General features: G+C 43.9%; 1 protein-coding gene across 1 annotated transcript in view; it reads left to right on the top strand.

The window, feature by feature from the left end:
- Positions 1-676: 676 nt before the first annotated feature.
- VOPP1 (VOPP1 WW domain binding protein) overlaps positions 677-26,420 on the top strand; it is a 130,177-nt gene continuing 104,433 nt past the window's right edge. The window contains exon 1 of the mRNA XM_064290205.1: positions 677-809. Within this exon, the coding sequence (XP_064146275.1) occupies positions 756-809 (54 nt within the window). The 5' untranslated portion in view covers positions 677-755. The remainder of the gene's footprint in view (positions 810-26,420) is intronic.

Genomic DNA, 26,420 nt, shown 5'->3' on the forward strand with positions numbered 1-26,420 from the left:
TCCACGAAGGGCCACGGCAGCAGGACGTTGGCATAAAAGGTACCACAGGCCCAAACTGTTCACTAGGTTAGGAGACTGGTGAGGTGCAGGGAGCTTTCTGTTCGCAGTCGGCCTTACCCTTTGGCTGTCCTTCCCCAGTCAGCCACACGTGGGTAGGGTTCAAGGCTATCGCACTTCACAGGAACTGGAGGGAGAATGAGGAACATGGACGCTTCAGGAGGCAAGACTCAGAAATGGGTTCATTTACAGCCATCTCCTTGCAAACAAGCCTCACCCAGAGGGGTCTTTACTTCTTTCTAAAAGCCTTCCTGGGTCCATCCTGGGTGACAGGATTGTCTCCCACGGCGGAGGGGATGCCTCTCCACCTCGCCGGTCCTGCAACCCTTCTCCCCGACCCTGACCCCCAGATCGGTGCTGGCGGGCTTGGGGCGCAGGCCGCGCCTCCGGGGCAGCGCGCAGCCGGGCCTCCTGCTCCCGGAGCTGGCGGGCGCGCGTCCAGGCGGGCGTGCCGGGGAGCGCGCGCCGGCTGGCTGGCTGGCGGGCGGGCGGGGCTGCCCAGGGCGGAGCGCGGGGCGGAGCGCGGCCAGGCTGCGCGGCGCATCCAGCTCCCGGCCCGCCGTCTCGCGCCCCCAGCGATTGCCGGCTCCGGCTGCGGCTCGCCGCTCCTGCCCGCGCCCGCCATGCGGGGGACGCGCCGCTGACCCGCGCCTGCGACCCCGAGAGCCGGGCGCGCCCGGAGAAGACGCAGAGGAGCAATGAGCCGCCTGCCCTGGACGCTCGCGGCGCTGCTGCTCGCGCTGCTGGCGGAGGTAGGGCCGGGGGCCGCGCCGCCTGGGGAGCCTCCCAGATGTGCTCCTGGAGCGCGAACAATGCCGAGAGCTGAGGGGGAGTCGCAGTTCGGACGCGCCCCCGGAGCACCATCTGGGAGACCCCGAAAGGTCGGGCATTGAGAGCCACAGTCTCACGGGCTGGCTGAGTCCCGGTGATTGGGAAGGTGTTAGGGACTCTGGTGACAGAGAGGCGCCCCCGGACCTCCCCGTTTCTCTCTGTTCTTCATCTTCCATCCTTCCCTCTCCTTTCCGGAGAGCTTATTTCTTTTGCTTTTTTTCCCATCTGGAGGACTCGGCAATGACCTTTGTGCGCTGCCCCTTCCCACCCCCCGCGGCGGTCTCAGGGTCGGGTGGGGTGAGTGGGGTCCCTCGGGAGCAGCGCAGGTAGGGGGGCTCTGGAGCGCCGGATGGCTTGGGGTTGGAGTGGGTTAGCTGGGGTGGGGGTGGGGAGGGGGCAATGGGCGGAGGTGAAGTTGTGGGGAAATGTCAGGGGAATGCCAGGGAATTACCAGGGATGAGCAAAAGGAGGAAACGTTCCTGCTGCGAAAATGAAGCGGGAAGTCTTCAGGCGCGAGAGGAAAATTCCACGTAGAGCTCGGGTGCTGGGTGTGAGAAACTGAAGCCCAGAAGGGAAACTTGTTGAGCCGCCTGAGGGTGAAAGCGCCCGGGTAAAACAGCCCTCGTGGGGACAGGAGCTGCTTCTGGCTGGGATGTTGCATCGTTTCATACGGAACCACTTCTTACTAAAGCGAGTTCTTCAAAACTGGAGCAAGTGGGGTTTTGGGGTGTAGGGCCTGAATTCAGGGCTTGTTCAGGTTCATTATTTTGAAGGAAATTTGTATTTAATTAGCGAAGTCAAAGTAAATGGATAGTGAGTAAGTTCCGTCTGTTTCAGCACTTTCTATTTTACAGGGTTGTAAAATTCTTCAGCTGGGGGTTACTGCTGGAAATGACCACTTGTTTTCTCCACTTACTAAAAATAATTGTTACAGAATGCTGGGGGGAAAAAAGTCTTAGCTCTTCCGGAAGGAAGGTTGATGGAAAAGTTTCTCCTTGTCCAGGCTCCGCCATAGCAAAGACTTCGTGTTTTTGTTCAAAATATCCCCCTGGCCTGGTATTTAATGTTTTTGTGGAGTGCCTCCCTGCTTGCATTCTTTCCATTTGTTCAGAATTTGAAAACCTTAGGAATTACATCCCCTCGATGACTCACCAGGGAGAACAATGGAGAAATGAATCAGAGACCACTATTTACATAAAATAAACGTGTGTGTGTACCTTAATACATCTGTACTACACATGCAGTCCTTTGTTTTTTTTAAATCATTGCTTGATGAAGTTTTCTAGCGTTCTGTGCATTTGTGCCACCAATTTAACTTTTCCCAGGTCTTTTGTCTGCCTTGATCCTGTGCCCTGTGTGGAACGAGTACTGCCTCAGGAATTCAATACTTTCCAAAATAGTTGTTTTGGTGGATAGGAAATGATCATCTTAATTTTTGTTATTAGTGGCCACCGAGTCAGTTCCAACTCAGGGCGACCCCATGCGTGCAGAGTAGAACTGCTCCAGAAACAGATGGTCAGGCCTGTCTTCTGAGGTGCTTGTGGGTGGATTTGAACCACCAGCCTATCAGCTAGTAATTGAGTGCTTAACTATTTGAGCCACCCAGGGACCTTATCATCTTATCCTCTTAATAGAGAGTTCAGATCATGTCTGAAAGGCTGATGAACGATCGTAAAATCAGAACTGGGATATAAAAGTAAAACTGAAATGACTTAGATGATGTTTCACCAAGCCATGCATCTGGATGATTGGTTGTTTTTGTTTTTAACTGCAAGACTGGTGCCGCCCCCTTTACACGATCACCCTAAGCACTGTTTGGTCTGTGACAGAGAGATGTCTCTTTGAGGAATTAAGGAGATTTCTTTATAATTCATCGTGTGGAGTTTTATATGTGAGATTTATATCTGAGATATTTTCATCTGAAATTGGGTGCTCAGAATCTGTTTTGTCAGAATGCCTTTGACGCTTTTGAAGTCCTGAGTCATTTCCATAAATGTACAATCACAGTTGTGAGGAGGCAAAGGCAAACTCCTTAAGTTGAGTGTGTAAAAACAATCCAGGGGGATATTTGATGGCTTTTGACTGCCGGCTGCAACCTGGGACATTTGTCTTTGTTTCTTTGTTCTACTTGAGCGGGTTTCAGTGTATGAATTTGTGGTGTAGTTGATCATAAACCACCTGGAATAAAGGGAGGCATGTGGTTATGGTTATCCCATTAAGGTCTCTCAGGCCCCCTGTCCCACCACCTGCCCGCCCCAGCCAGGATCGCTCAGTGAGTTCTTATGCTAGTGAGAGGTCCTTGAGTGGGGAAGGAATCTAAAAACTGCGTTTGGAGAAAGATTGTCCTCCCCTCCCTCGCCATCCCTGTATAGAAATTTACTTTAAATTTACTACATGTTAGACATGAAGACTGCTTCTTTATTTTTTATTCAGCAAACGTTTATAGGATACGTGGAGTCCCTGGGTGGTACAAATGATTAAAGGCATGACTACTAAAAGGCTACCCAGAAGTACCTCGAAAGAAAAGCCTGCGATCTGCTTTTGAAAGGGCCCAGCTGTGAAAACCCTATAGTGGGCAGTTCTACACTGCACACACGGGGTCACCATGAGTCAGAATCTACTCTACAGTAACTGGTTTGGTTTTAGTTTTACAAGGTGCTCAATCTGTGGAGCCCCTGGTGGCACAGTGGTTAAGAGCCCAGCTGCTAACCAAAAAGGGTGGCAGTTCAAATCCATCAGCCACTCCTTGGAAACTGTATGGGGTGGTTCTACTCTGTCCTATAGGGTCACTATGAGTCAGAATCGACTTGACGGCAACAGGTTTGGTTTTGTTTTACCCTGTACCAGGCACTGTTCTTAGCGCTTTACAAATACTAACTTATTAATCCTCACAGCAGCCTTTTTAATTCCATTTTTCTTTCAAACAGGAGATGTTAAATAATTTGTCCAGAGTTATACTAACTGTGAGAGGTTTGAGATTTAAACCCAGGCAGTGTGGCTGCAGCCTGTACCCCTCAGCAGTGTGCTGAGCGACCTCTCCCTCCCATAAAAAAAACATGGAGGTATATTGAGGGTTTGTGCAGAGGACATCCTGAGGCAGGGGCTTGGAGAGCTTTGCATCCCATGAAACGGGTAGACACTATACAGTACTCCGGAGGAACTCAGTCACCCTTCCATAGGGGGAACATGTATAACTCATCATCCAAAGGACATCACTTTTGAGAACGAAATCAGGTGCTATTCCTACATGTGCCCGGATCTCCAGCATCAACAGGAGTGTCCTGGGAACCCCTTGCTGGTGCTCATCCTAAACCCCAGGCCTGGGCTTTAAGTAGGAACAGGCCCTGATAGCACCATCACTCCCCCCAGGAGGCTTCTTGGGAGCTCATTTCTGAGGCGACCTTTCCTTTCTATTAACTTGGAGCTCCCTGTGAATTTCATGAGAAGCTAGTGAGGCCCCTGTTTCATCTCCCCGCCTCCTGTCACTCTTTGTATTAGCTGGTTATATGGCAGATTTTGAAGAGTGGCCCCAGGCTCTGGTTCCCAGGAATAGGGGCACCCCAAAGCCTTTCTGGGTCATAAACACTAAGGTCCTACGTTTCTGTGGTGGCAGCTGGCGTGTGTGAGAGCCTGTGACAGTCAGGCAGTGAGAGTAAAGGCACTGAGCCACCTCCTAATAGCCTGGTAGAAATAACTCCCCGTGGCCCTCACTGGGCTACAGCAGCACCCTGGAAACCCAGAGAAAAAGAGCTTAAGCCTGACTGCACTGTAGTCGGGCTTGGGGAGTAATTAGGCCCCGAGCTAACGCACCTCCCAGGGGCTTTCAAAGTGCGGTGTTTTCTAGATATTGCCACTGGCGTCTCTTTCTAGGGGTTAGATTGTTTGACAGGCTCTGCCCTTGTTGAATTGAGCCTTGGTGGTGCTGTGGTTAAGCATTTGGCGGTTAACCGAAAGGTCGGTGGTTTGGTCCCACCAGCCGCTCAGCCAGAGAAAGATGTGGTAGTCTGCTTCTGTAAAATTTACAGCCTTGGAAAACCTGTGGGGCAGTTCTCCTCTGTCCTATAGGGTCGCTATGAGTCAAATCAACTCAACAGCAGCGGTTTGGCCCTTACTGAAGTGAGCCCAGCAATGTGTGATAGGTTCTATTTAGTGCTGTGGGTTCTGCTGGTTCCATTTGCTGAGGGGTTGAGCTCTGTAAACTTGAATGTTTTATTGTGAAGGGCCTGGCCTTAGTATCTCTGGGATTCCTTCTGGCCCTCTCCTAGGCTCCTGTGTGCTTCAAAGGGCAAAAGAATAGCCGTCAGTGGGCTAGAACCAGGAGGGGGCATCTCTTAGAGTGAGGGGTGGGAAGTGAACATTAACTTGTGAAACTGGGGAAATGAAGGGATTACTGACTATTTTTCTAAAGCCCCACGTATTTTGAGGCCTGGGAGTCTCGAAATTAGAACCAAGTTATGTTTAAGGGCATTTTTTTGCCTCGCGCCAAATATTTCTAGTGCCCTGGAATTCCAACAAATGTGGCAGCCCCTGGCTGCCAATTTTCTGAAATAAACCTTTCAACCCTCCCACTCTTTAGAGTTTTTAGAATCTGAGCAACATGCAATTTGAATGAGAAAGAAGCCTGTAGGGAGTTTGTTATCTCTGGAAGCACCGTGGGAGGCTGGGTGCTGGTGGCCCAGAAGTGGCAGTGGTTAAGTGGACAGGGTGGCCAGGACTCCACTTCGAGATAGGGAAAACCTGATCCAGACCTGGCTGTAATTGGCCTTTGTTTTATTTTGGCTTGTGCACAGGTGCAGGGGCTAACTGGGGAGAAGTAACTCTAGCATCACAAGGCATGGACAGGGTTAAGGTCGTGGCCACCTCATTACCCAGTCTGGGATGGCAGATGATTTTGAGAGTACTCAGTTTTTTCATCTCCTCTCAATGAAGCCTTTCAAATGTCACCCTCTCAACCAGGTCCATCTCGATCACCATATTTAAAATTGCTAGTCGTTTCTCCTCCCAGCCCATCTTACTCTGACCAGTCTTCTCCCCACCTACCCTCTCCATACGTATTACCCTTTTTCATGACTCAGTTATTTTCTGCTTTGAATTTTTTGTTGAAACCCTGTGTTTTCAATAATGGAAGACATGCTGAAATCAATGAAAAAATTGTTTTGAGGTAATGTGAATTTTGATACATTATGTGGGAGACATATGTCCCGAGTGGACTCTGGTGGTAGGATAGGTGGGATGAGGCCTGTTTCTTCAGATTCACACAGTTAAACAGGTCCCCACCGGGTGGCAGCACACACTAAAAGTGGGAAAGCAGCTTCCCAAGAACCCTCAGAGACAGAAAATATAGGTGGGTGATGTATGTCCTATGACCCATAAAAGGGTTGGGTACCTTCAAAATACTGAACTTACATCCCACCACATAAGCACTATAGGGGGCAGAGATTTTGCTCCATTTTGTGAACTAAAATATCCCAAGCTTTGAGAACAATTGTGTTGTTAGCTGCCATCTAGTACCCTCCCTCCTGCCACTCAGGGTGACCCCATGCTCAATGGGATTGGACAGTTGTGGCCCATAGGGTTTTCATTGCCTGATTTTCAGAAGTAGATTGCCAGACTCTTCTTCCTACTCTGCCTTAGTCTGGATGCTCCATTGAAACCTGTTCAGTATCATAGCAATGTGCAACCTTCCCCTGATAAACGAGCAGTGGCTGTGCATGAGATGCCTTGGGCAGGAATCAAACCTGGGTCTCCCACGTGGAAGTCAAAAATTCTACCACTGAACCAGCACTACCCTTCCTAGAATAGTAAGGACTCAGGTATTTGAATGAAGAAATCAATGGGTGATGGCCCTGGAGGATGGAGCTGAATAGGTCTATAGCAGGAGAGGGGATCATAGATCATAATCGATTAGCTATGTATGGAAAGAGGAGGGGTGCCTGCACTAGGTACTTCTGATCTCATCTGTGTTTGAATACCTGAAGTGCTGGAAACTGATGCTGTCTCAAGACAAAGCACCAACTGTGTGGACAGCCTTGGTTGCTAAATTCTTGAGGGGAAATATCCCCACCATTTCTCCCTATTCCTAGTTTTACCCTCTTGGACTCTTCAAAAGAAATAAATCACTTTGACAGCCCCTCACATGTTTAAACGTGGCTATTATTATCCCCTTAAAGTGTGTTCTTCCCCAGGCTTTGTTTCTTTCAGTCATTTCCCTCAAGATGTGGTTTTGAATCATTTCACCACCTCATAGCTGCCCTTTGAAAACTCTGCTGAACTGGACATTTTACAGGAAGTCCTCATTATCTCCAAATGATTGGCCCTAAAAAAGGCCAGAATGAATCCATTTAAGATAGGGATCAAAATTTCCTAGTTATGCGTGGAAAAAAAGTTTGATTGAGACCTTATTTTGAAAAACAAAGCCCAGATTATAAAAATAAGTGCATTTTATCCTAAGCACTCATTTTTAGAATGGTGAGTCAAGTTTTGGGGGAGAGTGTAATTTTTCTGACAAAATTCTGTGATGCACAATAGGATATTCTTCACTTGATGTGGACTTCAGTGGCATGATCATAATGAGGTTATTTTTTTCCAGAAATATTTGCTGTAGTCATCAATCCACTTTCCCCCTTATTTGAATTTTTATTTAAATCATCCTCCTTGGGCACCCATTCGTTCATCATTTACTAATGCCTGATTGGCAGGCTCTGTTTTGTCACTTATATTGACTTCATGAGACACGGAATCTTTGTGAGATTTTCAGAGCCATTTTGCCGTGTACTTGTGGGGTTTTTATGTTGTACTCTCTTATGATCTTTCAATCAGAGATTGATCAAGGAGCTGCTAATGATAAATGGGAAACCCTGGTGGCATAGTGGTTAAGTGCTACAGTGCTAACCAAAGGGTCGGCAGTTCGAGTCCGCCAGGCACTCCTTGGAAACTCTACGGGGCAGTTCTACTCTGTCCTATAGGGTCGCTATGAGTCGGAATTGACTCGATGGCACTGGGTTTGGTTTTTAATGATAAATGGGAAACCCTGGTGGTGTAGTGGTTAAGAGCTACGGCTGCTAACCAAAAAGTTGGCAGTTTGAATCCAACAGGTGCTCCTTGGAAACTATGGGGGCAGCTCTCTTCTGTCTTATACGGTTGCTAGGAGTCAGAATCGACTGGACGGCAACGGGTTTAATGATGAATGGGTGGGGGTATGGTAAGTACTTTTTGTCATAATGGTTCTGGCTTGCCTCCTGTCTCTCTGCCATCGGGACTTATTTGAACAGTAAGGACACTGTTTTTTACAGGTGTAGTCTCACTGGCACCATGACAGTCCTTGTTGAGACTGTCTCGTTATACACATAAGATTATATTAGTTCTCCCCTCCCGTGCAGCCGATAGTTTCACACTGAGTTTGCAATTTTGCGGGGACACTGAAGTCATGTGCTTCTGCTAGTCCACAGCTCCCCACAATAGCTGTGGAACTCTTTAAGTATTTTAAAACCTAAATTGAGGACTATATATTGGCCTTGGAGCCCTGGTGGCGAAGTGATTAAGAGCTCAGGCCGCTAACCAAAAGGTCAGCAGTTGGAATCCACCAGCCATTCCTTGGAAACCCGGTGGGGCAGTTCTATTCTGTCCTGTAGGGTCGCTATGAGTTGGAATCGACTTGACGGCAACAGGTTATATTGGTCCTAGTTATAGTGTCAGTGTGGAGGGAGGCCCTCTGGAAAATCCTGCACTTGGAATTTAACTCTCTGGCACAGATTGAACGAACAGATTTTGAATATTGTCAGTTGTTTCCAACCAAGGTTCATGTGCCTATGGTCCACTGCCAAGATGGAGACCACACATCTGCAAAGAGGGAGGGGCCCAAGTTACCCTTTTGTTTAGAAATCATGCTAGCTTGCCTTTTTAGTACATCTCTGACTAAATTAAGAAGAAGAAGAAGAAGAAAAAAAACCCAAACCAGTTAACTTTGACTCCTGGTGACCCTGTGTCTGCCAGAATAGAACTATGCTCTGTAGGGTTTTCAGTGGCCGATTCTTTAGAAGTAGATCACCAGGCCTGTCTTCTGAGGTGCCTTTAGGTGGACTTGAACTTCCAAACTTTTGGTCAGCTGAGCACGTTAACCATTTGCACAGTTTGGCCATTTGTGTCCAAAACAAAGGACAGGAAGAATGTGATTAATGTTATACTTAGTTCTGAGTTTTTGCCCTGGGTCAACCAATGGTCCAAATGATCCTTCTCCCCACCTCAGGTACTGTTTGAATGATGTAGGTAACATGCTGACTTTTAATTAACTCGGAGTAAAGGTAAGTGAAATCCTTGAGTGCTCAGTGAAAGCCTCAGTGGCTTGGTGTTTTGTGATTTGAGTAGTGCTGTCAAAAGAGTAAAAATAGGGCCTTGTGAAGATGGTGGAGACAGAACCAGAGCCTTTCCAGCAGCGGGGAGGGTGGGAGTGTGTGTTTTAGGGTGGATGGCACTACATTTGGAAAAGTTCTGGTGTGGTTTTGTTACCGGAATAAGGTTCTTGCCTCTCACTGGTCAAGAATGAGCAGGCAAGGCACGTAGTTTTCCACACGAGCAAGGCTTTATTGAAGAGGCTTGCAAGTGGAGACAAGGAGGGCCTAGAGCAACGCATACCCTCATCTCACAGAACAAAAGACAGGCCCGAGTTTTTAAAAGTTCTTGGGTGGGAAAAGATTCATATTTATTTATAGGCACAGGCAGGGATATGTTAACTAAGGTGCGGGCCCAGCAGCTTTCTAAGATGGCTCCTGTCCTGGAGGCCTCTGGGATTCGTAGCAGGACTTATTATGGGGTGTCGCACCTGCACAGTCTCCTGCTCCTTGGATGCAATTCCTGCTTGGGGCTATAGCCCCTCACTGCCCCTGGTGGAAGGTCACACAGCGGTCACAGGTAGATGTTCTGCGCATGTCCCTGGGCCTGGTCTTCCCCAACTGTTTCTGAAAGACTACATTAAAGAAGTTTGCGGGCTATTTTTAGATACCCTGCCCCATTGTTTTGGGGAATGGCTTTGCTTCTGCGCCCTGGCCCATTTCTTGTTATTTTGTTTGCAGATTTGGGGCCCCCTCTGTTCCTTGTCTTACTAAGTCTCTAGGTTCCACACTCAACCCCCTATTACCTCCCTGATAAAAAAAAAAATAGTCTATTTCTCTTTTACTTGTTTCTCCTCTAGCCGCAGCAGTCTCTTCACTATTTCTCAAACAGGCACCCTCCGATCTCAGGGCCTTTGCCCCGTCTTAGTTTCTGGTTCTTCATTCCTTTCCTTGGATAGAAAAAGCAGCCAGAAGATGGGGCGGGGGGGGGGGGGGGGTGCTTGAAGCAAGGTCCCTACAGCCCTCAGGGGTCTTTTCAATACTCCAAGTAGCTTCCCGCTTAGACAAAGTCCCCTCAACCTCAGCTGCTCTATGTTGCCCTCAAGATAAATTCCAAACACCTCAGCCGACCTTTGAGTCCTTTTGGAAACAGGCTTCTCCTGCTTTGTTTTTCTTTCCCTGTTATTTTCTTGTCTCTCTCCTTGAACACTTTCCTGTAGATCAGAGCTTGTCATACATTTTGCTTGCATACTCTCAGTGAATTTTCCAAAACTATAGACCCTCTCAGGGAAACCTTGGTGGTGTAGTGGTTAAGTGCGACGGCTGCTACCAAAAAGGTCGGCAGTTTGAATCCACCTGGTGCTCCTTGGAAACTCTGTTGGGGCAGTTCTGCTCTCTCCTGTAGGGTCACCATGAGTCAGAATCAACTCGATGGCAATGGGTTTGGTTTTTTGGCTTTTTTATAGACCTTCTCACATTTATTTTTTTTTTAACAGATGAAACATATGTAAATGTTCTTTCATTCTTTTGTAGTAAAATATATAACACGTGTAATATATATAACATGTATTTATTATAATATATGCAGCATACATAATACATAAAACAGCATAAAATTTGCCAGTTTAACCCTCATATATTTTTAAGTTGATATTTTATTATAGATTGGAATGGATTTAATCTCTTGTGTATTGTAAAAATTAACTGTTTAAAATTCAACTGTAATGTCACTCTTTTGATGTATTCAGTGGAATCTGAACACCATTTGCTATTTGATACCGATTATCAGTTCTTTAAAAATATACAAACAAGGTCTTCTTGGAAATTGAACTCTTGAAACTGTTGGAAATGTAACAGTGCTGTTTTCTCTTTGAACTTCTATTTTGTTCCTGCTTGCCCCACAGAATTTATCCTAATGAAATATATATTCGTGTTTGAAAGTCTGTTTTTTTTTACATGTCACTTTTTTCTATAACAAAAATAGGTATCTAAATTAATTTAAAAAAATTTCTCAGATAAACCTCTAAGAGATTAAAAATAACTAGTAGACTGAGTTATCATTGCAATCATTAGTATTACACACTTGATTGAAATACTGTAAACATGTTGGAAATAAATTTCTAAATGGGATAAGTAAGGATTTTTTTTTCAATTAGTGCATGTGTTACAAATGGAAATATAAGAAATTTCATTATAGCAGTGCCACTCAATTCTTTGAATTCCTGGGAAATGTGCCCGACCCTAAAAGTAATCTGATTAGATCATCTTTCATTTTCATTGAAAGCAAAAAATTTGAAACCACCTGAAACACAAAGGTATATGTCAACACCGATATTTGCAGTGGCCTTGGGTGGATACTGGACATTTTTCAGTTCTGGCCCTGCACATGCTAGTAAGGTTAGGAATGGGTGAGAGGTGCGCCTTCCTTTTCTAAGGCGAGAAGGGTGCTGGCCACTGGACCAACATCTTGACCCTGGCCTGCATTCTCAGGCAAGTTGGTGTTAGGAAAGAGGACCCACGAGAATTGAAGGTCTGGAAATTGAGTCCCTTAACACTGTAGAGGAGTACCCCTTAGAAAGCCCATGGGAACCTCAGGGAACTCCTCTCTGTCTCCGCCCTTCTCATACTCAGCCCTGGACGCACTGTAGAATGGCCTGGGAAGCTTTTAAAGATTACCACCACCTGGGCCCTAGCCCAGACCAATTATATCCAAATCTCTGGGGGCAGCCCCTTACATCTACATTTTCTAAGAGATGTACATTGTGTCTGATGCACCTTGAGGACTGGCAGTCACATTCAGCCCAGTCAGACTCTAGTGCTTGCTCTGGGTCTCTGAAGGCAGCATGCTTTCTCTGCCTAGTCTCCCTTCCGCTGACTTTGCCAGTTCAACTTCCACTCAACTTTAGTATCCCCAGGTGATGTCCAGGAAGCCCCTCATCTGTGATGTAGGTGCCCCACTTGGCAGGCCACCCCCAGGGCTTTTAGCTCGGGTATGTTAATTGTCTATTGGTTGTCTGTGAGCCTGGCCCAGGAATGAAGATTTTGGCAGAGGCGGGAGGGAATGGGATCAGCAGCTTGGATATAGATGTTAGCCTTGGAAAAGGGGTAGGGGCTTCTTTCCCTGGGAAGTGAGGAGGTGAGCAAGAGGGAAGGTGCAGGTATAATTGAGGTTTAGTGTGAAGAGGTTGATGTAACCCTTGTGGAATGCTTGGAACCTTTTCATTAAAACACGCCATGAGGGTGAGCTGGGAAGGGTCTGAATTTCAAGTAGCAGCAAAGGCCTGAGAGAGCAGCCGTGGTTAGGTCTGCAGGGAAGCATCAGGGTTGAGGTTTAGAGTGAGACTTTCTCATAGTCGTATGGATACAGCCGAGTGTCCTCCTAGCGCCATAGGCACAGAGCAGTGGCTGCTCAGGGTTGGGGATTGATGCAGTAGGCTTGGCAGTATGTCAGCAGTAAACATTCTGGGGGTTGTTACAATGCCTGGTTTACATCATTGCTGGACTGAGTGAAGACAGAGGGGTTTTTTTTTTTTTTAAAAAAAATTGCCTTTGAGTTGATTCTGACTCATAGGGATCCTATAAGACAGGGTAGAACTGCCTCTTGTGGTTTCTAATGAGTGGCTGGTGGATTCAAACCACTGACCTTCTGGTTAGCAGCTGTAGCTCTGAACCACAGCACTACCAGGGCTCCCAGAGGGGGTTGCTGGGTTAGAAAATGAGGGCACGGTTGCAAGTTATTGGAGACCACACAGAGTGAGTTGGAGGCAGAGCCAGTAGACAGGAGGCTTCAGGAGCAGGGAGGGCGAGGATGTGGTGGTACAAGAGACTGGCGCTGAGGTTTATGTCAGTTTCCTATTACTGTGGTAACAAATTACCACAAGCTTAGTGCTGTAAAACAACACAGATTTATCATCTTGCAATTATAGAGGTCAGAAATCCAAAATGGGCCTCACTGGGTAAAATGAAGGTGTCGGCAGGGCTGTGTTCCTTCTAGAGACTCTAGAGAGAATTACTTGCCTTACCTTTTCAGCTTCTAGAGGCCATCTGCATTCTCTGGCTCACAGCGCCTTTGTCCATCTTCAAAGCCAGCAAATTTGGGGGTGGATTATCCAATAAGCAATGTAAGCATGGGCTTATTTGTGCTTACTTACTATTCTGTAGTGAACACTTTCACCTGGGTTTCACCATGCCGCATCAAAGTGAAACCCAGGTGAAATTGTTCACTACAGATTAGTAAGTAAGCACAAGTAAGCCCGTGCTTACCTTGTTTATTAGATAAATTTATCCCTGGCAGCAGTTTTGAATTTTCAAATCTCTCTCATTGCCTCCCTTTGTTGCTTATAAGGACCCTTGGGATTACAATGGGTTTACTCTAATAAACCAGGGTAATCTCCTTATTTCAAGACCCTGTCCTACAGGGTCGCTATGAGTCGGAATCGACTCGACGGCACTGGGTTTTTTTAACTTAATCATACCTGCAAAGTCCTTTTTGTCACGTAAGGCAATTTATTCACAGGTTCTGAGGATTAGGGTATGGTCATCTTTGGGATGGTAGTGAGGGGGTCTTTATCCTGACTACCAAAAAAACAAACCAAACCCAGTGGTGTCAAGTCGAGTCCAACTCATAGTGACCTCGTGTGTTACAGAATAGAACTGCTCCATAGGGTTTTCTTGGCTGTAACCTTTACAGAAGCAGATTGCCAGCCCTTTCTTCTGCAGCACCACTGGGTGAGTTCAAACTGCCAGCTTTTTGGTTAGTGGTTGAGTGCAAAGCACTTTTGCTGCTAAGAGACCTATATTCTGCCTATTGGAAGCTTGAAAAAATGACTGCGTACAACAGATATTGTGAGCAAATCACTGTTAGCGAAGGTTCTTACAGTCCGTTAGCACAGTATGAGGGTATTCTTTAGACACTGAACTGTGCAGTTCACAGCCTTGCTGAGGGGGCAGTGGAGTGCAAGTGAGTGAGTGCCTCCATTTACTGCAGCTGGTCATGGGGTGGACTAGTTAACATGGGTCTTAGGTCTGCTAACCAAAAGGTCCATGGTTCAAACCCACCAGCCACTCTGCTGGAGAAAGATGTGGCAATCTGTTTCCGTAAAGATTTACAGCCTTGGAAACCCTCTGAGGCAGTCCTGCTCTGTCCTGTAGGGTCGCTGTAAGTTGGAATCGACTCAACGGCAGTGGATTTGAATTTATTTGGTTTTAGCCACCCCAGTGGAAGCTGAATTCACCTTCAACTTCTCTGATTTGCAGATGACAAATCGCAGCTAAGAGGATTTCACTTATAGTGGAAGGCTTAGGCAGAATGGAAGCCATTGGTTACTTAATGCACTTGATGCTTTTAACCAGTTCCTTGCGGAAAGGAACCAGTCTTCTAATCAAGACATCTGGACTCTGGTCAGCTGAGTGGCCATGAGAGGCCCTCCCGCTGCCAAGGCTCCTTGGTCTGCCCAGCGGCATGGTGCCCTCTGAGTCTGGCTGACTGGCCCACATCATACTCCTCTCATAAGACTGGAAGGGCGGACTGCTTAATTAAAGGTAGAGCTGGTTCCTTTCAAAGTGTCAGCGTGACCTGATGGTGTCGTTAGTGACACTGCCAAGAGTGGAGATAGATTTATTTAGTAATGACTGTCACAACTAGAATCAGGACCTTTTTGATCTGAATTCAGTTGTTGGTATAATTCCACCCTCCCCTTTTAGAAAAACTTACCGTGGTAAAATATATATAACATGAAATTTACCATCTTAAGTGCACCAAACCAAAAAACCCAAACCCGTTGCCCTTGAGTTGATTCCGACTCATAGTGATCCTATAGGACAGAGTAAAACTGTCCCATAGGATTTCCAAGGAGTGCCTGCTGAATTCCAACTGCCCACCTTTTGTAACTTTTTTTTTAATTGAACTTTAGATGAAGGTTCTAGAACAAACTAATTTCTCGTCAAACAGTGCACATATTGTTGTATGACATTGGTTAACAATCCCACGACATGTCAATGCTCTCCGTTCTCAACCTTGGGTTCCCTATTACTAGCTGTCCTGTTCCTCCTACCTTCCAGGCCCTGCCCCAGGGACAGTACACCACTTTAGTCTTGTTTTGTTCCATGGGACTGGCAAACTGCCCACCTTTTGGTTAGCAGCCATAGCTGCTCTTAACCACTATGCCACCTTAACAGAAACTCAGTACCCATTGTAATTCTCTTTTTTGAAAGCTGGCTCAGCATCTCATTGCCCTTGATAAGTACAGTAGCCCATATGAATAGAAACCCTTACTATCCTTACTATTTGGAGCCCAAATAGGATTAATACAGTTAATCTTCAGAGGGAAACTAGCGTGAAACTTCAGTGAGGTGAGTTCTTCTCTTAACATTGAACACTGACTGACCTTTCCTTTGCTCCTTCCTTTGGTTTTTAGTGAGTCTGCATTATTATTGCTGAAAAGATCTCAGAACACTAAAATAGCTCTTTCTTTGTCAGTCAGCTTCACTAATGAAGCCAGGCCTTAGTGTCCCGCCTTTAGCCTTACTATATTTTAGGCCCATAGTCTGAAGTCCTTACTTTATGGGTCTTTGGCTACAATGAAGATGGGGTGGGAGCATGGATAAGATACCTTACCAGTTGCTGTTGAGTCAGTTCTGACTTACGACGAGCCCATGTGTGTCAGAGAACTATGGTCCATGGGGTCGTTGCTGTTTTTTTTTTTTTCTCTTCTAACACTTTATTGTGTTTTAGGTGAAAGTTTACACAACAAATTGGTTTCTCCATTCAACAACTCATACACAAATTGTTCAGTGACATTGGTTGCTATCTCCACAATGTATCAGTACTCTCCCTATTTCTACCCTGCCTGCCCTGTTTCTATCCATCCAGTTTCCCTGCCCCTCCTTGCCTTCTCATCTTTGCTTTTGGGCAAATGTTGCCCATTTGGTCTCGTAGAGTGGATTGTTTAAAGGGGCACATTCCTTGTGGGTGTTAGTTTATTTTATAGGCCAATTTATTATTTGGCTGAAAGGTGACCTCTGGAAGTGGCTTCAGTACCAGTTTAAAAGAGTGTAGTCTCTATCAGTCCAGTAAGTCTGGTCTTTTTTATTAATCTGAGTTTTGTTGTACATTTTTCTTCCGCTCTAACCAGGACCTTCTGTTGTGTCCTTGGTCACAACAGTTGGTAGTGCTAGCTGGGCACCATCTCGTTCTTCTAGTCTCAGGCTAGAGGAGGCTATGGTTTGTGTGGGCCATTGGTCCTGTGGACTAATTGCTTCCTTGAGTCTTTGGTTTCCTTGCTTCAGAAAGGAAGAGACCAAAAGTTGTATCTTAGATGGTCGCTCGCAAGCTTTTAAGACATCAGACGCTACTCACCAAACTGGGATGTAGAACATTATCTTCTATGAACTATGTTATGCCAATTGACCTAGGTGTCCCCCAAGATTATGGTCCTTAGCTTTCCAGCCCAGTAACTCAGTCCCATGAGGTGTTAGGATTTGTCTAAGAAGCTTTCATACCTGTGTCTCCTATGTGCTCTATTGTATATGTAAATATATATGCAAATAGGTACATACAAATCCCCTCGACTATGTATATGCACATATACGTACTCCCATACACTGTCCCACATCCATATAGCATACATATCTATCTGTATAACCACTCATAAATTTTTGGTAGTTACTGTCGTCGCAGAATTGTACATGTTATAGCACTTACTGTAGTTGTCCTTTATTCATGTATACCTCTCAGCGTCTTCATTTACCTTGGTCACATTGTGCTGACTTCCCCCATATTGTGTATTGCCTTTCCTTTCACTAGAATTAACATGTGCCTACTGTCTAGTAAGTGATTCTTCCTTCCTTCCGCTCCCATCTCTGGTACCCATCAAAGAACATTGCTTTTTGTGTATAAACCCATTCTTGACTTTTTATAAAAGTGGTATCATATATTTGTCCTTTTGTGATTGACTTATTTCACTCAGCATAACGTCCTCCAGATTCATCCTGGTTATAAGATGTTTCATGGACTCAGAATTATTCTTTATATCTTTTTTTTTGTTATGTAGTATTCTATTTTATGCATGTACCACGTTTTGTTTATCCATTTATCTGTTGATAGACACTTAGGTTGTTTCCATCTTTTTGCAATTGTGAATAATGCTGTAGTGAACATGGGTGTGCGTATATGCCTATTCCTGTTACCGCTCTTATTTATCTAGGATTACTGGATCATATGGTATTTCTATTTCTAGCTTTTTGAGGAAGCGCCATACCATATTCCATAGTGGTGTACCATTTTACAACCCCACAGCGGTGTAGAAGAGCTCCAGTCTCCCTACAACCTCTTCAGCATTTGTTTTTTTTTTTTTTTTTGATCAGTGCCGTTTTTACAGGGGTGAGATGGTATCTCATTGTAGTTTTGATTTGCATCTCTGTAATGGCCAGTAATGGCAAGTATCTCTTCATGTGTTTGTTAGCCACCTGAATGTCTTCTTTGGTGAAGCGCGTTCCTGTCCTTTGCCCATTTTTTGATTGGATTGTTTGTATTTTTGTTGTTAAGGTGTTGAAGTTTTCTTTATATTTTAGAGGTTAGACCCTTGTCAGGTATGTCACTGCAAAATTTCTTTCCCAACCTGTAGGTTCTCTTTTGGTAAAATTTTTTGGTGAGCCTGTGTATTTTTTAGGAGGTCTCAGTTATCTAGTTTATCTTCTGTTGTTTGTGCATTTTTAGTTATGCCACTATGTTATATTCCAGGAACTTTATAGTTTCAGGTTTAATATTTAGGTCTTTGATCCATTTTAGTTTTTATGTATGGTGTGAGGTATCAGCCCTGTTTCATTTTTCTGCAAATGGATATCCAGTTTTGCCAGCACCATTTGTTGAAGAGATTATCTCTTCCTCATTGAATGGACTTTGACTCTTTGTCAAAGATCAGCTGTCCATGACTGGATGAATTTATGTCTAGGTTCTCAATTCTGTTCCATCGATCTATGTGTCATTGTACCAGTATCAAGCTGTTTTGATCACTGTGGCTGTATAGTAAGCTCTGAGATCAGGAAGTATGAGGCCTTCTACTCTGTTCTTCAATAATGCCTCAGCTATTTGGGGCCCCTTTTCTTTCTGTATAAAGTTGGAGATCCGTTTTTCCATTTAGTTAAAAAAAATTTGTTGGAATTTGGATCAGGGTTACATTATATCCATAGATTGCTTTGGTAGTGTTGATATTTTCACAATGTTAAGTCTTCCAATCCATGAGCATGGTATGTTTTTCCATTTATGTAGGTCTCTTTTGGTTTCTTGCAGTAGTGTCTTGTAATTTTCCTAGTGTAAGTCTTTTACATCCTTGGTTAGATTTATTCCTAGGTATTTTGGAGCCCTGGTGCCACAGTGGTTAAAAAGCTTGGCTGCTAACCAAAAGTTCACCGGTTCAAATCCACCAGGTGCTCCTTGGAAACCGTATGGGGCAGCTCTACTCTGTACTATAGGGTCTCTGTGTGTTGGGATTGACTCAATGGCAACAGGTTTGGATTTCTGGTATTTTATCCTTTTGGGAGCTATTGTAAATTGTATTCTTCTCTTGATTACCTTTTTGGAGTTCTATTTGTTAGCACAGAGGAATCCAACTGATTTTTGTATGTTGATCTTGTACCCTGCCACTTTGCTGAACACTTCTATTAGTTCGAGTAACTTTCTTGTGGAATCTCTGCGATCTTCTATGTAAAGGACCATGTCATCTGCAAATAGGGATAGTTTTACTTCTTCCTTACCAAATTGGATACCTTTATTTCCCTTTCTTGCCTTGTTGCTCTGATTAGGACTTCCAGTACAGTGTTGAATAAGAGTCGTGATAATGGGCATCCTTGCCTTATTACTGTTCTCAAGGAGAATGCCTTCAAACTCTCTCCATTGAGAATAATGGTGGGTGTTGGTTTCGTATAAAAAAAATATGCCCTTAATTATGTTGAGGGGTTTTCCTTCTGTTCCTATTTTGCTGGGAGTTTTTATCAGGAAATCGTGTTGGATTTTACCAAATACCTTTTCTGCATCGATTTAGATAATCATGTGCTTCTTTTCTTTTGTTTTATTTATGTAGTGAATTACGTCCATTGATTTTCTAATGTTGAACCACCCTCGCATCCCTGGTATGAATCCCTCTTGATTGTGATGTACTGTTTTCTTTTGTATTTTGTTGTATTCTGTTGGCTAGAATTTTTGCATCTGTATTTATGGGGGATATTGGTCTGTAAATTTATTTTTTGTGTATACCTTTGCCTTGTTTTGGTATCAGGGTTACGCTGGCTTCATAGAATGAATTAGGAAGTATTCCTTCCTTTTCAAGGTTCTGGAATAGTTTGAGTAGAATTGGCGTCAGCTCTTCTCTGAATGTTTGGTAGAACTCTCCAGTTGAAGCCATCTGCGCCGGGGCTCTTTTTTATTGGAAGTTTTGTTATGACATCTTCAATTTCTTTTTTTGTTATAGGTCTGTTTAGGTTTTCTACCTCTGATTGTGTTAGTTTAGGTAGATAGTGTTTCTAGAAATTTATCCATTTCTTCTAGGTTTTCAAATTTGTTAGATTACAATTTTCATAATATTCTATTGAGATCTTCTTTATCTCAGTTGGTTCTGTTGTAATGAACCATTCCATTTATTTTAGTTATTTGCATCTTCTATCTTCTCATTTTTTTCTTTGTCAGTTTGGCCAATGGTTTGTCCATTTTATTGATCCTCTTAAAGAAACAACTTCTACTTTTGTTGATTCTATTAGTTTTCTATTTTCTTTCTCTGATCTTTATTATTTCCTTTGGTGACTGTGGATTTCTTTTGCTGTTTCTTTTTTATCTGTTCAAGTTGTCAGGTTAAGTTATTGATTTTGGCCCTTTATTCTTTTTTGACATATGCATTTATTGGTATAAATTTTCCCTGAGCACTGTTTTTGCTGTGTCCCAAAGGTTTTGGTATGTGTGTCTTCATTCTCATTTGATTCGAAGACTTTTTTAATTTCATTTTTAATTTCTTCTGTGACCTAGTAGTTTTTAAGTAAGATGTTATTCAGTTTCCATGTACTTAATTTTATTCCCTTACTCTTTCTGTTATTGATTTCTTCTGGTTGTATAGCATTATGGTCAGAGAAGATGCTTTGTATCATGTTGATGTCTTTGCATTTATCGAGACTTGCTTTGTGGCCCGGAATATGGTCGGTCTATTCTGGATAATGGTCCGTGTGCACTGGAGAAGAATGTGTACTGTATTGCTCTTGGGTGCTGTGTTGTGTATGTGTCTATGAGGTCAAGTTGCTTGATCATGTTATTTACATCTTATCTTTATTGAGTTTCTTTCTAGTTCTGTCCATCGTCAAAAGTGGTATGTTAAATTCTCCTACTATTATTGTAGAACTATTTCTCTTTTCAATTCTGTTAAGAGTTTGTTTTCTGTATTTTGTTGCTCTGTTGTTGGGTGCATAAATATTTATTATTGTTCGGTCTTCTTGGTGGATTAACCCTTTAATCATTGTATAATGCCCTTCTTTGTCTCTTGTAATGGATTTAGACTTATAGTCTGTTTTATCTGAGTTTATTTTGCTACCCTTTCTTTTGGTTACTTTTTGCTTGGTACATATTTTTTCATCCTTTGATTTTTAACTTGTTGATGTCTTTGTATCTAAGGCATGTCTCTTGTAGGCAACATATTAATGGGTTGTGTTTTCTAATTCATTCTGCCACTCCTTGTTTCTTGACTGGTGCATTGAATCCATTCACATTCAGTGTGATTAATGATAGGTATGGATTAATTGCTTGCATTTTGTCCTACTTTTTTTGTGGTGTTACCTTTGTTCCTCTTAATTTTCTGTGCTAAGTTCTTTTTATATATGGATTTTCTTTTCCTATCAATCGTTGTTGTTTTTGTGTTTACTGGGTCTTTTTTGGTTTTCTTCTTCTTTATTTTGTTTAGTAGATTTATTACTTTTTTTTGTAGGCACCCTGATGTTTACCTTAATCTTCTCAACATTGAAGCGGTCTATTGTATCTTGAAATCACCTTGACTTCCTCCTCATATGGAAGTTCTATAAGTACATCTTTTATTTCCCCTTTTTGTTTTGAAGTTTGAAGCTTAACTCCTCTGGTTTCTCATAGTCCTTTTTTTGCTTTTTGAAATCTTTATCTGTGTTGGTATCTGGGTGATGTCCTGTGTCTTTCTCTTAGGTTGTTGTCTGATGTCATTGGTTCTCTATCTGAAGGACTCCCTTTAACATTTCTTGTAAGGCTGATCTTGTTTTTACAAGTTCCCTTAGTTTCTGGTTTTCTAGCTTTGTCTCAAGATGGCCATGCTGTGCTGGGCTGGCTGGCAGGGCACCTCTACTCCATATCTCTCTTCGTTCACTGTTTTTGTTCAGTTTCCTTTTCCAGTTGGTATTTGATATAATTCTTTATCCTTACATTTGTTGCTCAGGGCTCCAAGGTTGTCATGTGTATCTGTTTCACTTGGTTTCTTAGGTCTTTGCTGTAGAGGAATGGCATGGTGTGTTTGACTAAGCCGCCGTCTTACTCTGTAGGGTTGAATGGCTGAATTTTTGGAAGTAGATCACCTGACCTTTATTCTAAGGGTAGACTTGAACCACTAACTTTTTGGTTAGCAGCCAAGTGCGTTAACTGTTTGCACCACCCAAGGACAGAAAGACAGGTGAATATAGGAGGTAGGGAATTGCACAGCTCAATCCCTCGGTACAGGGAGACCACAGTTCTTGGGATGTTGAGCAGAGATGGTTGGAAATTGGCATTTAGACAGCATTTCTGGGGTACCACGGTCCATTCATTGATTAAAACAGTGTCTATCACCCTATATGCAGATATAAAAAGTTAGCAGGTGTGAAACGTGTACATTATTTGTATGACTTTGCACAGGGGGTGTACCTGACGGCACTGGTTGGGGACTATCCAGTAGGCAAGGTAAGCTAAGTACTTACCTTGCTTACCAGATTAACCGTAGTGAACAATTGTGCATTTTTTCACCACATCAAAGATTCTGCTTCTAGGTATGGCGGGCATCTGTCTTTCTCCCAACCCTCTAGCACCTTCCTGCAAATTTATAATTCTTGACAGGGAGGATGACCCAGTAAGCAAGGTAAGCATGGGTTTACTTGTGCTTACTTGCTAATCTGTAGTGAACAATTTCACTACACATGATTGGATAATCTGACCCTGACTTTAGATAATGTTCTCTGGGGGAAGTTTAAGTTAAACAAACAAAAAACGAAACATAAAAACAAACAAAAAAAAATGAAGGGTTTTTTATGTGCCTCTATTTTAATGCACCATAGAGTAATTATTAGATGGTGTATCGATTAAAATGCTTTTGGCCCTGAGTAATGGGAAACCCAATCCAAGCAGTGTATACTGTAAGGAAATTTGTTCCCCAACCTGGGGAGAAGTCCAGACTTGGAGGTTGCCCCAGGTTTGGTCCATTCAGTGGCTCTGCCTTGTCAGGTTTTTCCTCCATTTTCATTCTGCCATTCTTGGGGGGTTTGGTCTTGTCCTGAGGTTGCATCATGGATTTGCAGCAGTTTCTTAGGATATGCAAATGTGTCAGTGTCCAGGGGAGGTTGTTTTTCCCTGAGTGTCTTTCTCTCTGAGGACATGATGTATCTTGTTCTGTTATGGCCAGGCTGTATTACTTGATTCCCCTCCTCCCTCCATGCCCCCGCCCCGAACCCACCAGACCACCCCTATATTTCCTAATGGGATACTCATTTTGTGAGGGTTCTTACACATCAGTATTTTCAAAATGGCAATCAAGGCAGTAATTCAGATACACTCAGACCTAGAAACCCTATTGCTAGCATGTGAAGTTTTCTTTTTAGTATGTTTTTGCAGTGTCTTGCATATGAGTGTTTTTTTTTTAATTTAAGAATTCCCTACATTATTTCATTTTTCAAGTGCTCTCTGATTTTAGAAGGATGACGATGGTGGTGTGATAACTAGCACTTATTTAGCACTTACTGTGTGCCAACATTGTTCTAAGCACGTTACATTTCACATCTATATCCTCCCTCTGGAAACCGTGGTGGCATAGCGGTTAAATGCTACATCTGCAAACCAAAAAGGTCGACAGTTTGAATCCACCAGGCGCTCCTTGGAAGCTCTCTGGGGCAGTTCTACTGTGTCCTATAGGGTCACTATGAGTCAGAATTCACTGGACGGTGATGGGGTTTTTATCCTCCTTCTCAGTCCAGTGCTGAAGATGAGTTTACCTCTGTTTCTGAGATAAGCAGATTGAGACACAGGAGATGAAGTAGCTTGCCCAAGATTTTCTAATCGGAACTAGAAAGAGCCAAGATTGAAATCTTGGAAGATTGACTTCAGAGTCTATGTCCTTAAATACAGCGCTTCATCCCCACCACTCCCTGTCTTCCCCCAAATTTGTATATTTGCTAATCACAGCATTTTCTTGCTTGAGGCTCCATCCTGGCCTGTCCTGGACGAAGTTTCCGCTGGATGGTTCATGAGCTAGGCATTTTGGTTGTTAGAGAATGAGAAATTCAGTAACATTACCCTACGTGATGTGTCTTTGTTGTAAATGTTGCTGTTAGCCACCTGTCGTGGATTGAACTGTGTTCCCCAAAAAATATGTGTCAATTTGGTGAGGCCGTGATTCCCAGTATTCTGTGGTTGTTGTCCATTTTGTGATTACAATTTTATGTTAAATACGATTAGGGTGGGATTGTAACAGCACCCTTACTCAGGTCACATCCCTGATCCAAGGTGAAGAGATTTTCCCTGGGGTGGGGCCTGCACCACCTTTTATCTCTCAAGAGATAAAAGGAAAGGGAAGCAAGCAGAGAGTTGGGGACCTCATACGACCAAGAAGGCAGCACCAGGAACAGAGTGCATCCTTTGGACATGGGGTCCCTGTGCCTGAGAAGCTCCTTGACTATGGGAAGATTGAGGGCAAGGACCTTCTTTCAGAGCCGACAGAGAAAGCCTTCCCCTGGAACTGACGCCTTGAATTTGAACTTTTAGCCTACTTCACTGTGAGAAAATAAGTTTCTCTTTGTTAAAGCCATCCACTTGTGGTATTTCTGTTATGGCAGCACTAGATGACTAAGACACCACCTTTGAATCAGCCCTCAACTCATGGTGACCTTATGCACAATGGAACAAAATGCTGCCCGGTCCTGCGGCCATCCCCATGATCAGTTGCAAATTGGACCGTTGTGTTCATGGGGTTTTTGTTGGCTGATTTTGGGAAGCTGATTGCCAGGCCTTTCTCCCTAGTCTGTCTTAGTCTGGAAGCTTTGCCGAAACCCTTTCAGCATCATAGCAACACTCAAGCCTCCACTGACAGGTGGCTGTGCATGAGGTACATTGGCCGGGAATCGAACCCAAGTCTCCAGCGTGGAAGGTGAGAATTCTACCGCTGAACCATTGTTGTTGTGTACTGTCAAGTTGATTCCTACTCTTATTGTAAATGTAACATGGAAATTTTGACCCAAACAGTTGAACGGGTTTGAGAACACAGCTCATTGAATTGTCGTTGTGGCTTTGATGGCTGTGTGAACAGTCTCCTCCCCTGGGTGGAGCTTTGGCTCCCACCACCTCCCTCTTCTCTGGTTAGTCTGTAATCAGGGCTGACACTCCCCTGCCTCAGATAGGAAGGTCAGAGAAGATCTCAGAGGGGGCTCACAGGCTGTCCAGGCGAGGACAACTCCGGAAACAATCAGCAGAGGCCCTTGATGAGTGCAGTGGCCTTCTGCTGTGTGAGTGCTGGGTCCCCTGCACACAAACCCCTTTTCTCATCGCCATGTACAAATTATTAGGAATGAAAACTTTCCTGGGAAAAACCTTAGCACACGTGTAAAAGAAAACAAACAAGTGGGTTTTGGTTTATGAAGTATTTTGGGTTATTCATTCTTTTGTATTTATTTGCTATGTTTTAGTTTCATTAGCAGAGCTGACTGAAAAAACAAAAACAAAAAAAGCTCATTGACAGTCTGATCTAGTACATGCAGGCAGTCTTTTTATCTGTGAGATGACAGACCTTGAAAAGCCTTTGCAAGTAGAAATCATGTAAGAGAAATTTGATTTTCTGTTTGTAACTTGTTGTCATGAAGATTTATGTTTCCAGCCAGGGGCAGGCTGCCTGTGTAAAAAGTAATTGACCATCAGTGCTGTATGTAATAACGGGGCATGGGACCGGAAGAGGAGGAGAACTCTGTTGCTGAAGAGCTTTTGATTCTTGGTATTATTCTAGGTAATATCTGGAATGCTACACTCTGGACCAAATTAGTAACATCAGTAATATGAGCTAAATTTTATCTCAGACCTGAAATGTGCTGGGCACTGACCTAGTTGTATACCTCACCTGTATTCCCCATAGTAACCCTGTAAATATCATTACTCCCATTTTACAGATGTGCAAACTGAGGTTGAGAAGTTAAGTGATTTATCAAAGGCGACCCACACAGCCAAGAGATAGGAGTTATTCTTTTCATCTTTGATACATGGGGAAACTGCAGCACTAGAGGTTAGGGACTGTTCCAGTCAGCTTTCATGCTGCATTAGCCTCCAGGGACTGGTGTTTGAGCTGGAGAAAAGGGAGGGAGCAGCAGTACTGTGGAGGGACACTGAGGCAGCCCAGGAGCTGGCTGTCAGAGAGTCCCCTCACCTCCCCCACCCCCGCCCTGCCTTCCATTCCCAGCTCCTGCCTCTTACTGCTTTCCTTTCCCTTCTTTCTACTGCTTCTCCAAAGTCCACTGATAGATTGATGATTTATTTTTAAAGACTGGTTCCCTCCCCCTTTTTTTAAAATTGAGATGAAATTCATGTAACATAAAATAAACCGTTTTAAAACATACTATTCAGTAACACTTTATATCTCCACAATGTAGTGCGACCATCACTTCTGTCTAGTTTCAAAACGTTTTCACTACCCCTGAAGGAGACCCCGTGCCCATTAATCAGTCACTCCCCATCTCCCCTTCCCCCCAGCCCCTGACAACTACTAATTGGCTTCCTGCCTTACTGGCTTCTTTTTAAAAGTTAACTTCTCTGTGTAACTTAAGCTTCAGGCGCAACTTTCTTTTGGCTTTTAGAAGCCCGTTTTAATGTAATGGTTTCATTAAGAAACAGTATGTCTTTGAGAAGATAACCTTTAGCCTGGCCTCCTTCCCAGGATGCAGCAGAAAAGCTTCTTCAGTGGCGGTTCTTTCCCCATTAACTTCCTC

Source organism: Loxodonta africana, chromosome 8 (assembly GCF_030014295.1).
Source record: "Loxodonta africana isolate mLoxAfr1 chromosome 8, mLoxAfr1.hap2, whole genome shotgun sequence".
Classification (NCBI taxonomy): Eukaryota; Metazoa; Chordata; class Mammalia; order Proboscidea; family Elephantidae; genus Loxodonta; species Loxodonta africana.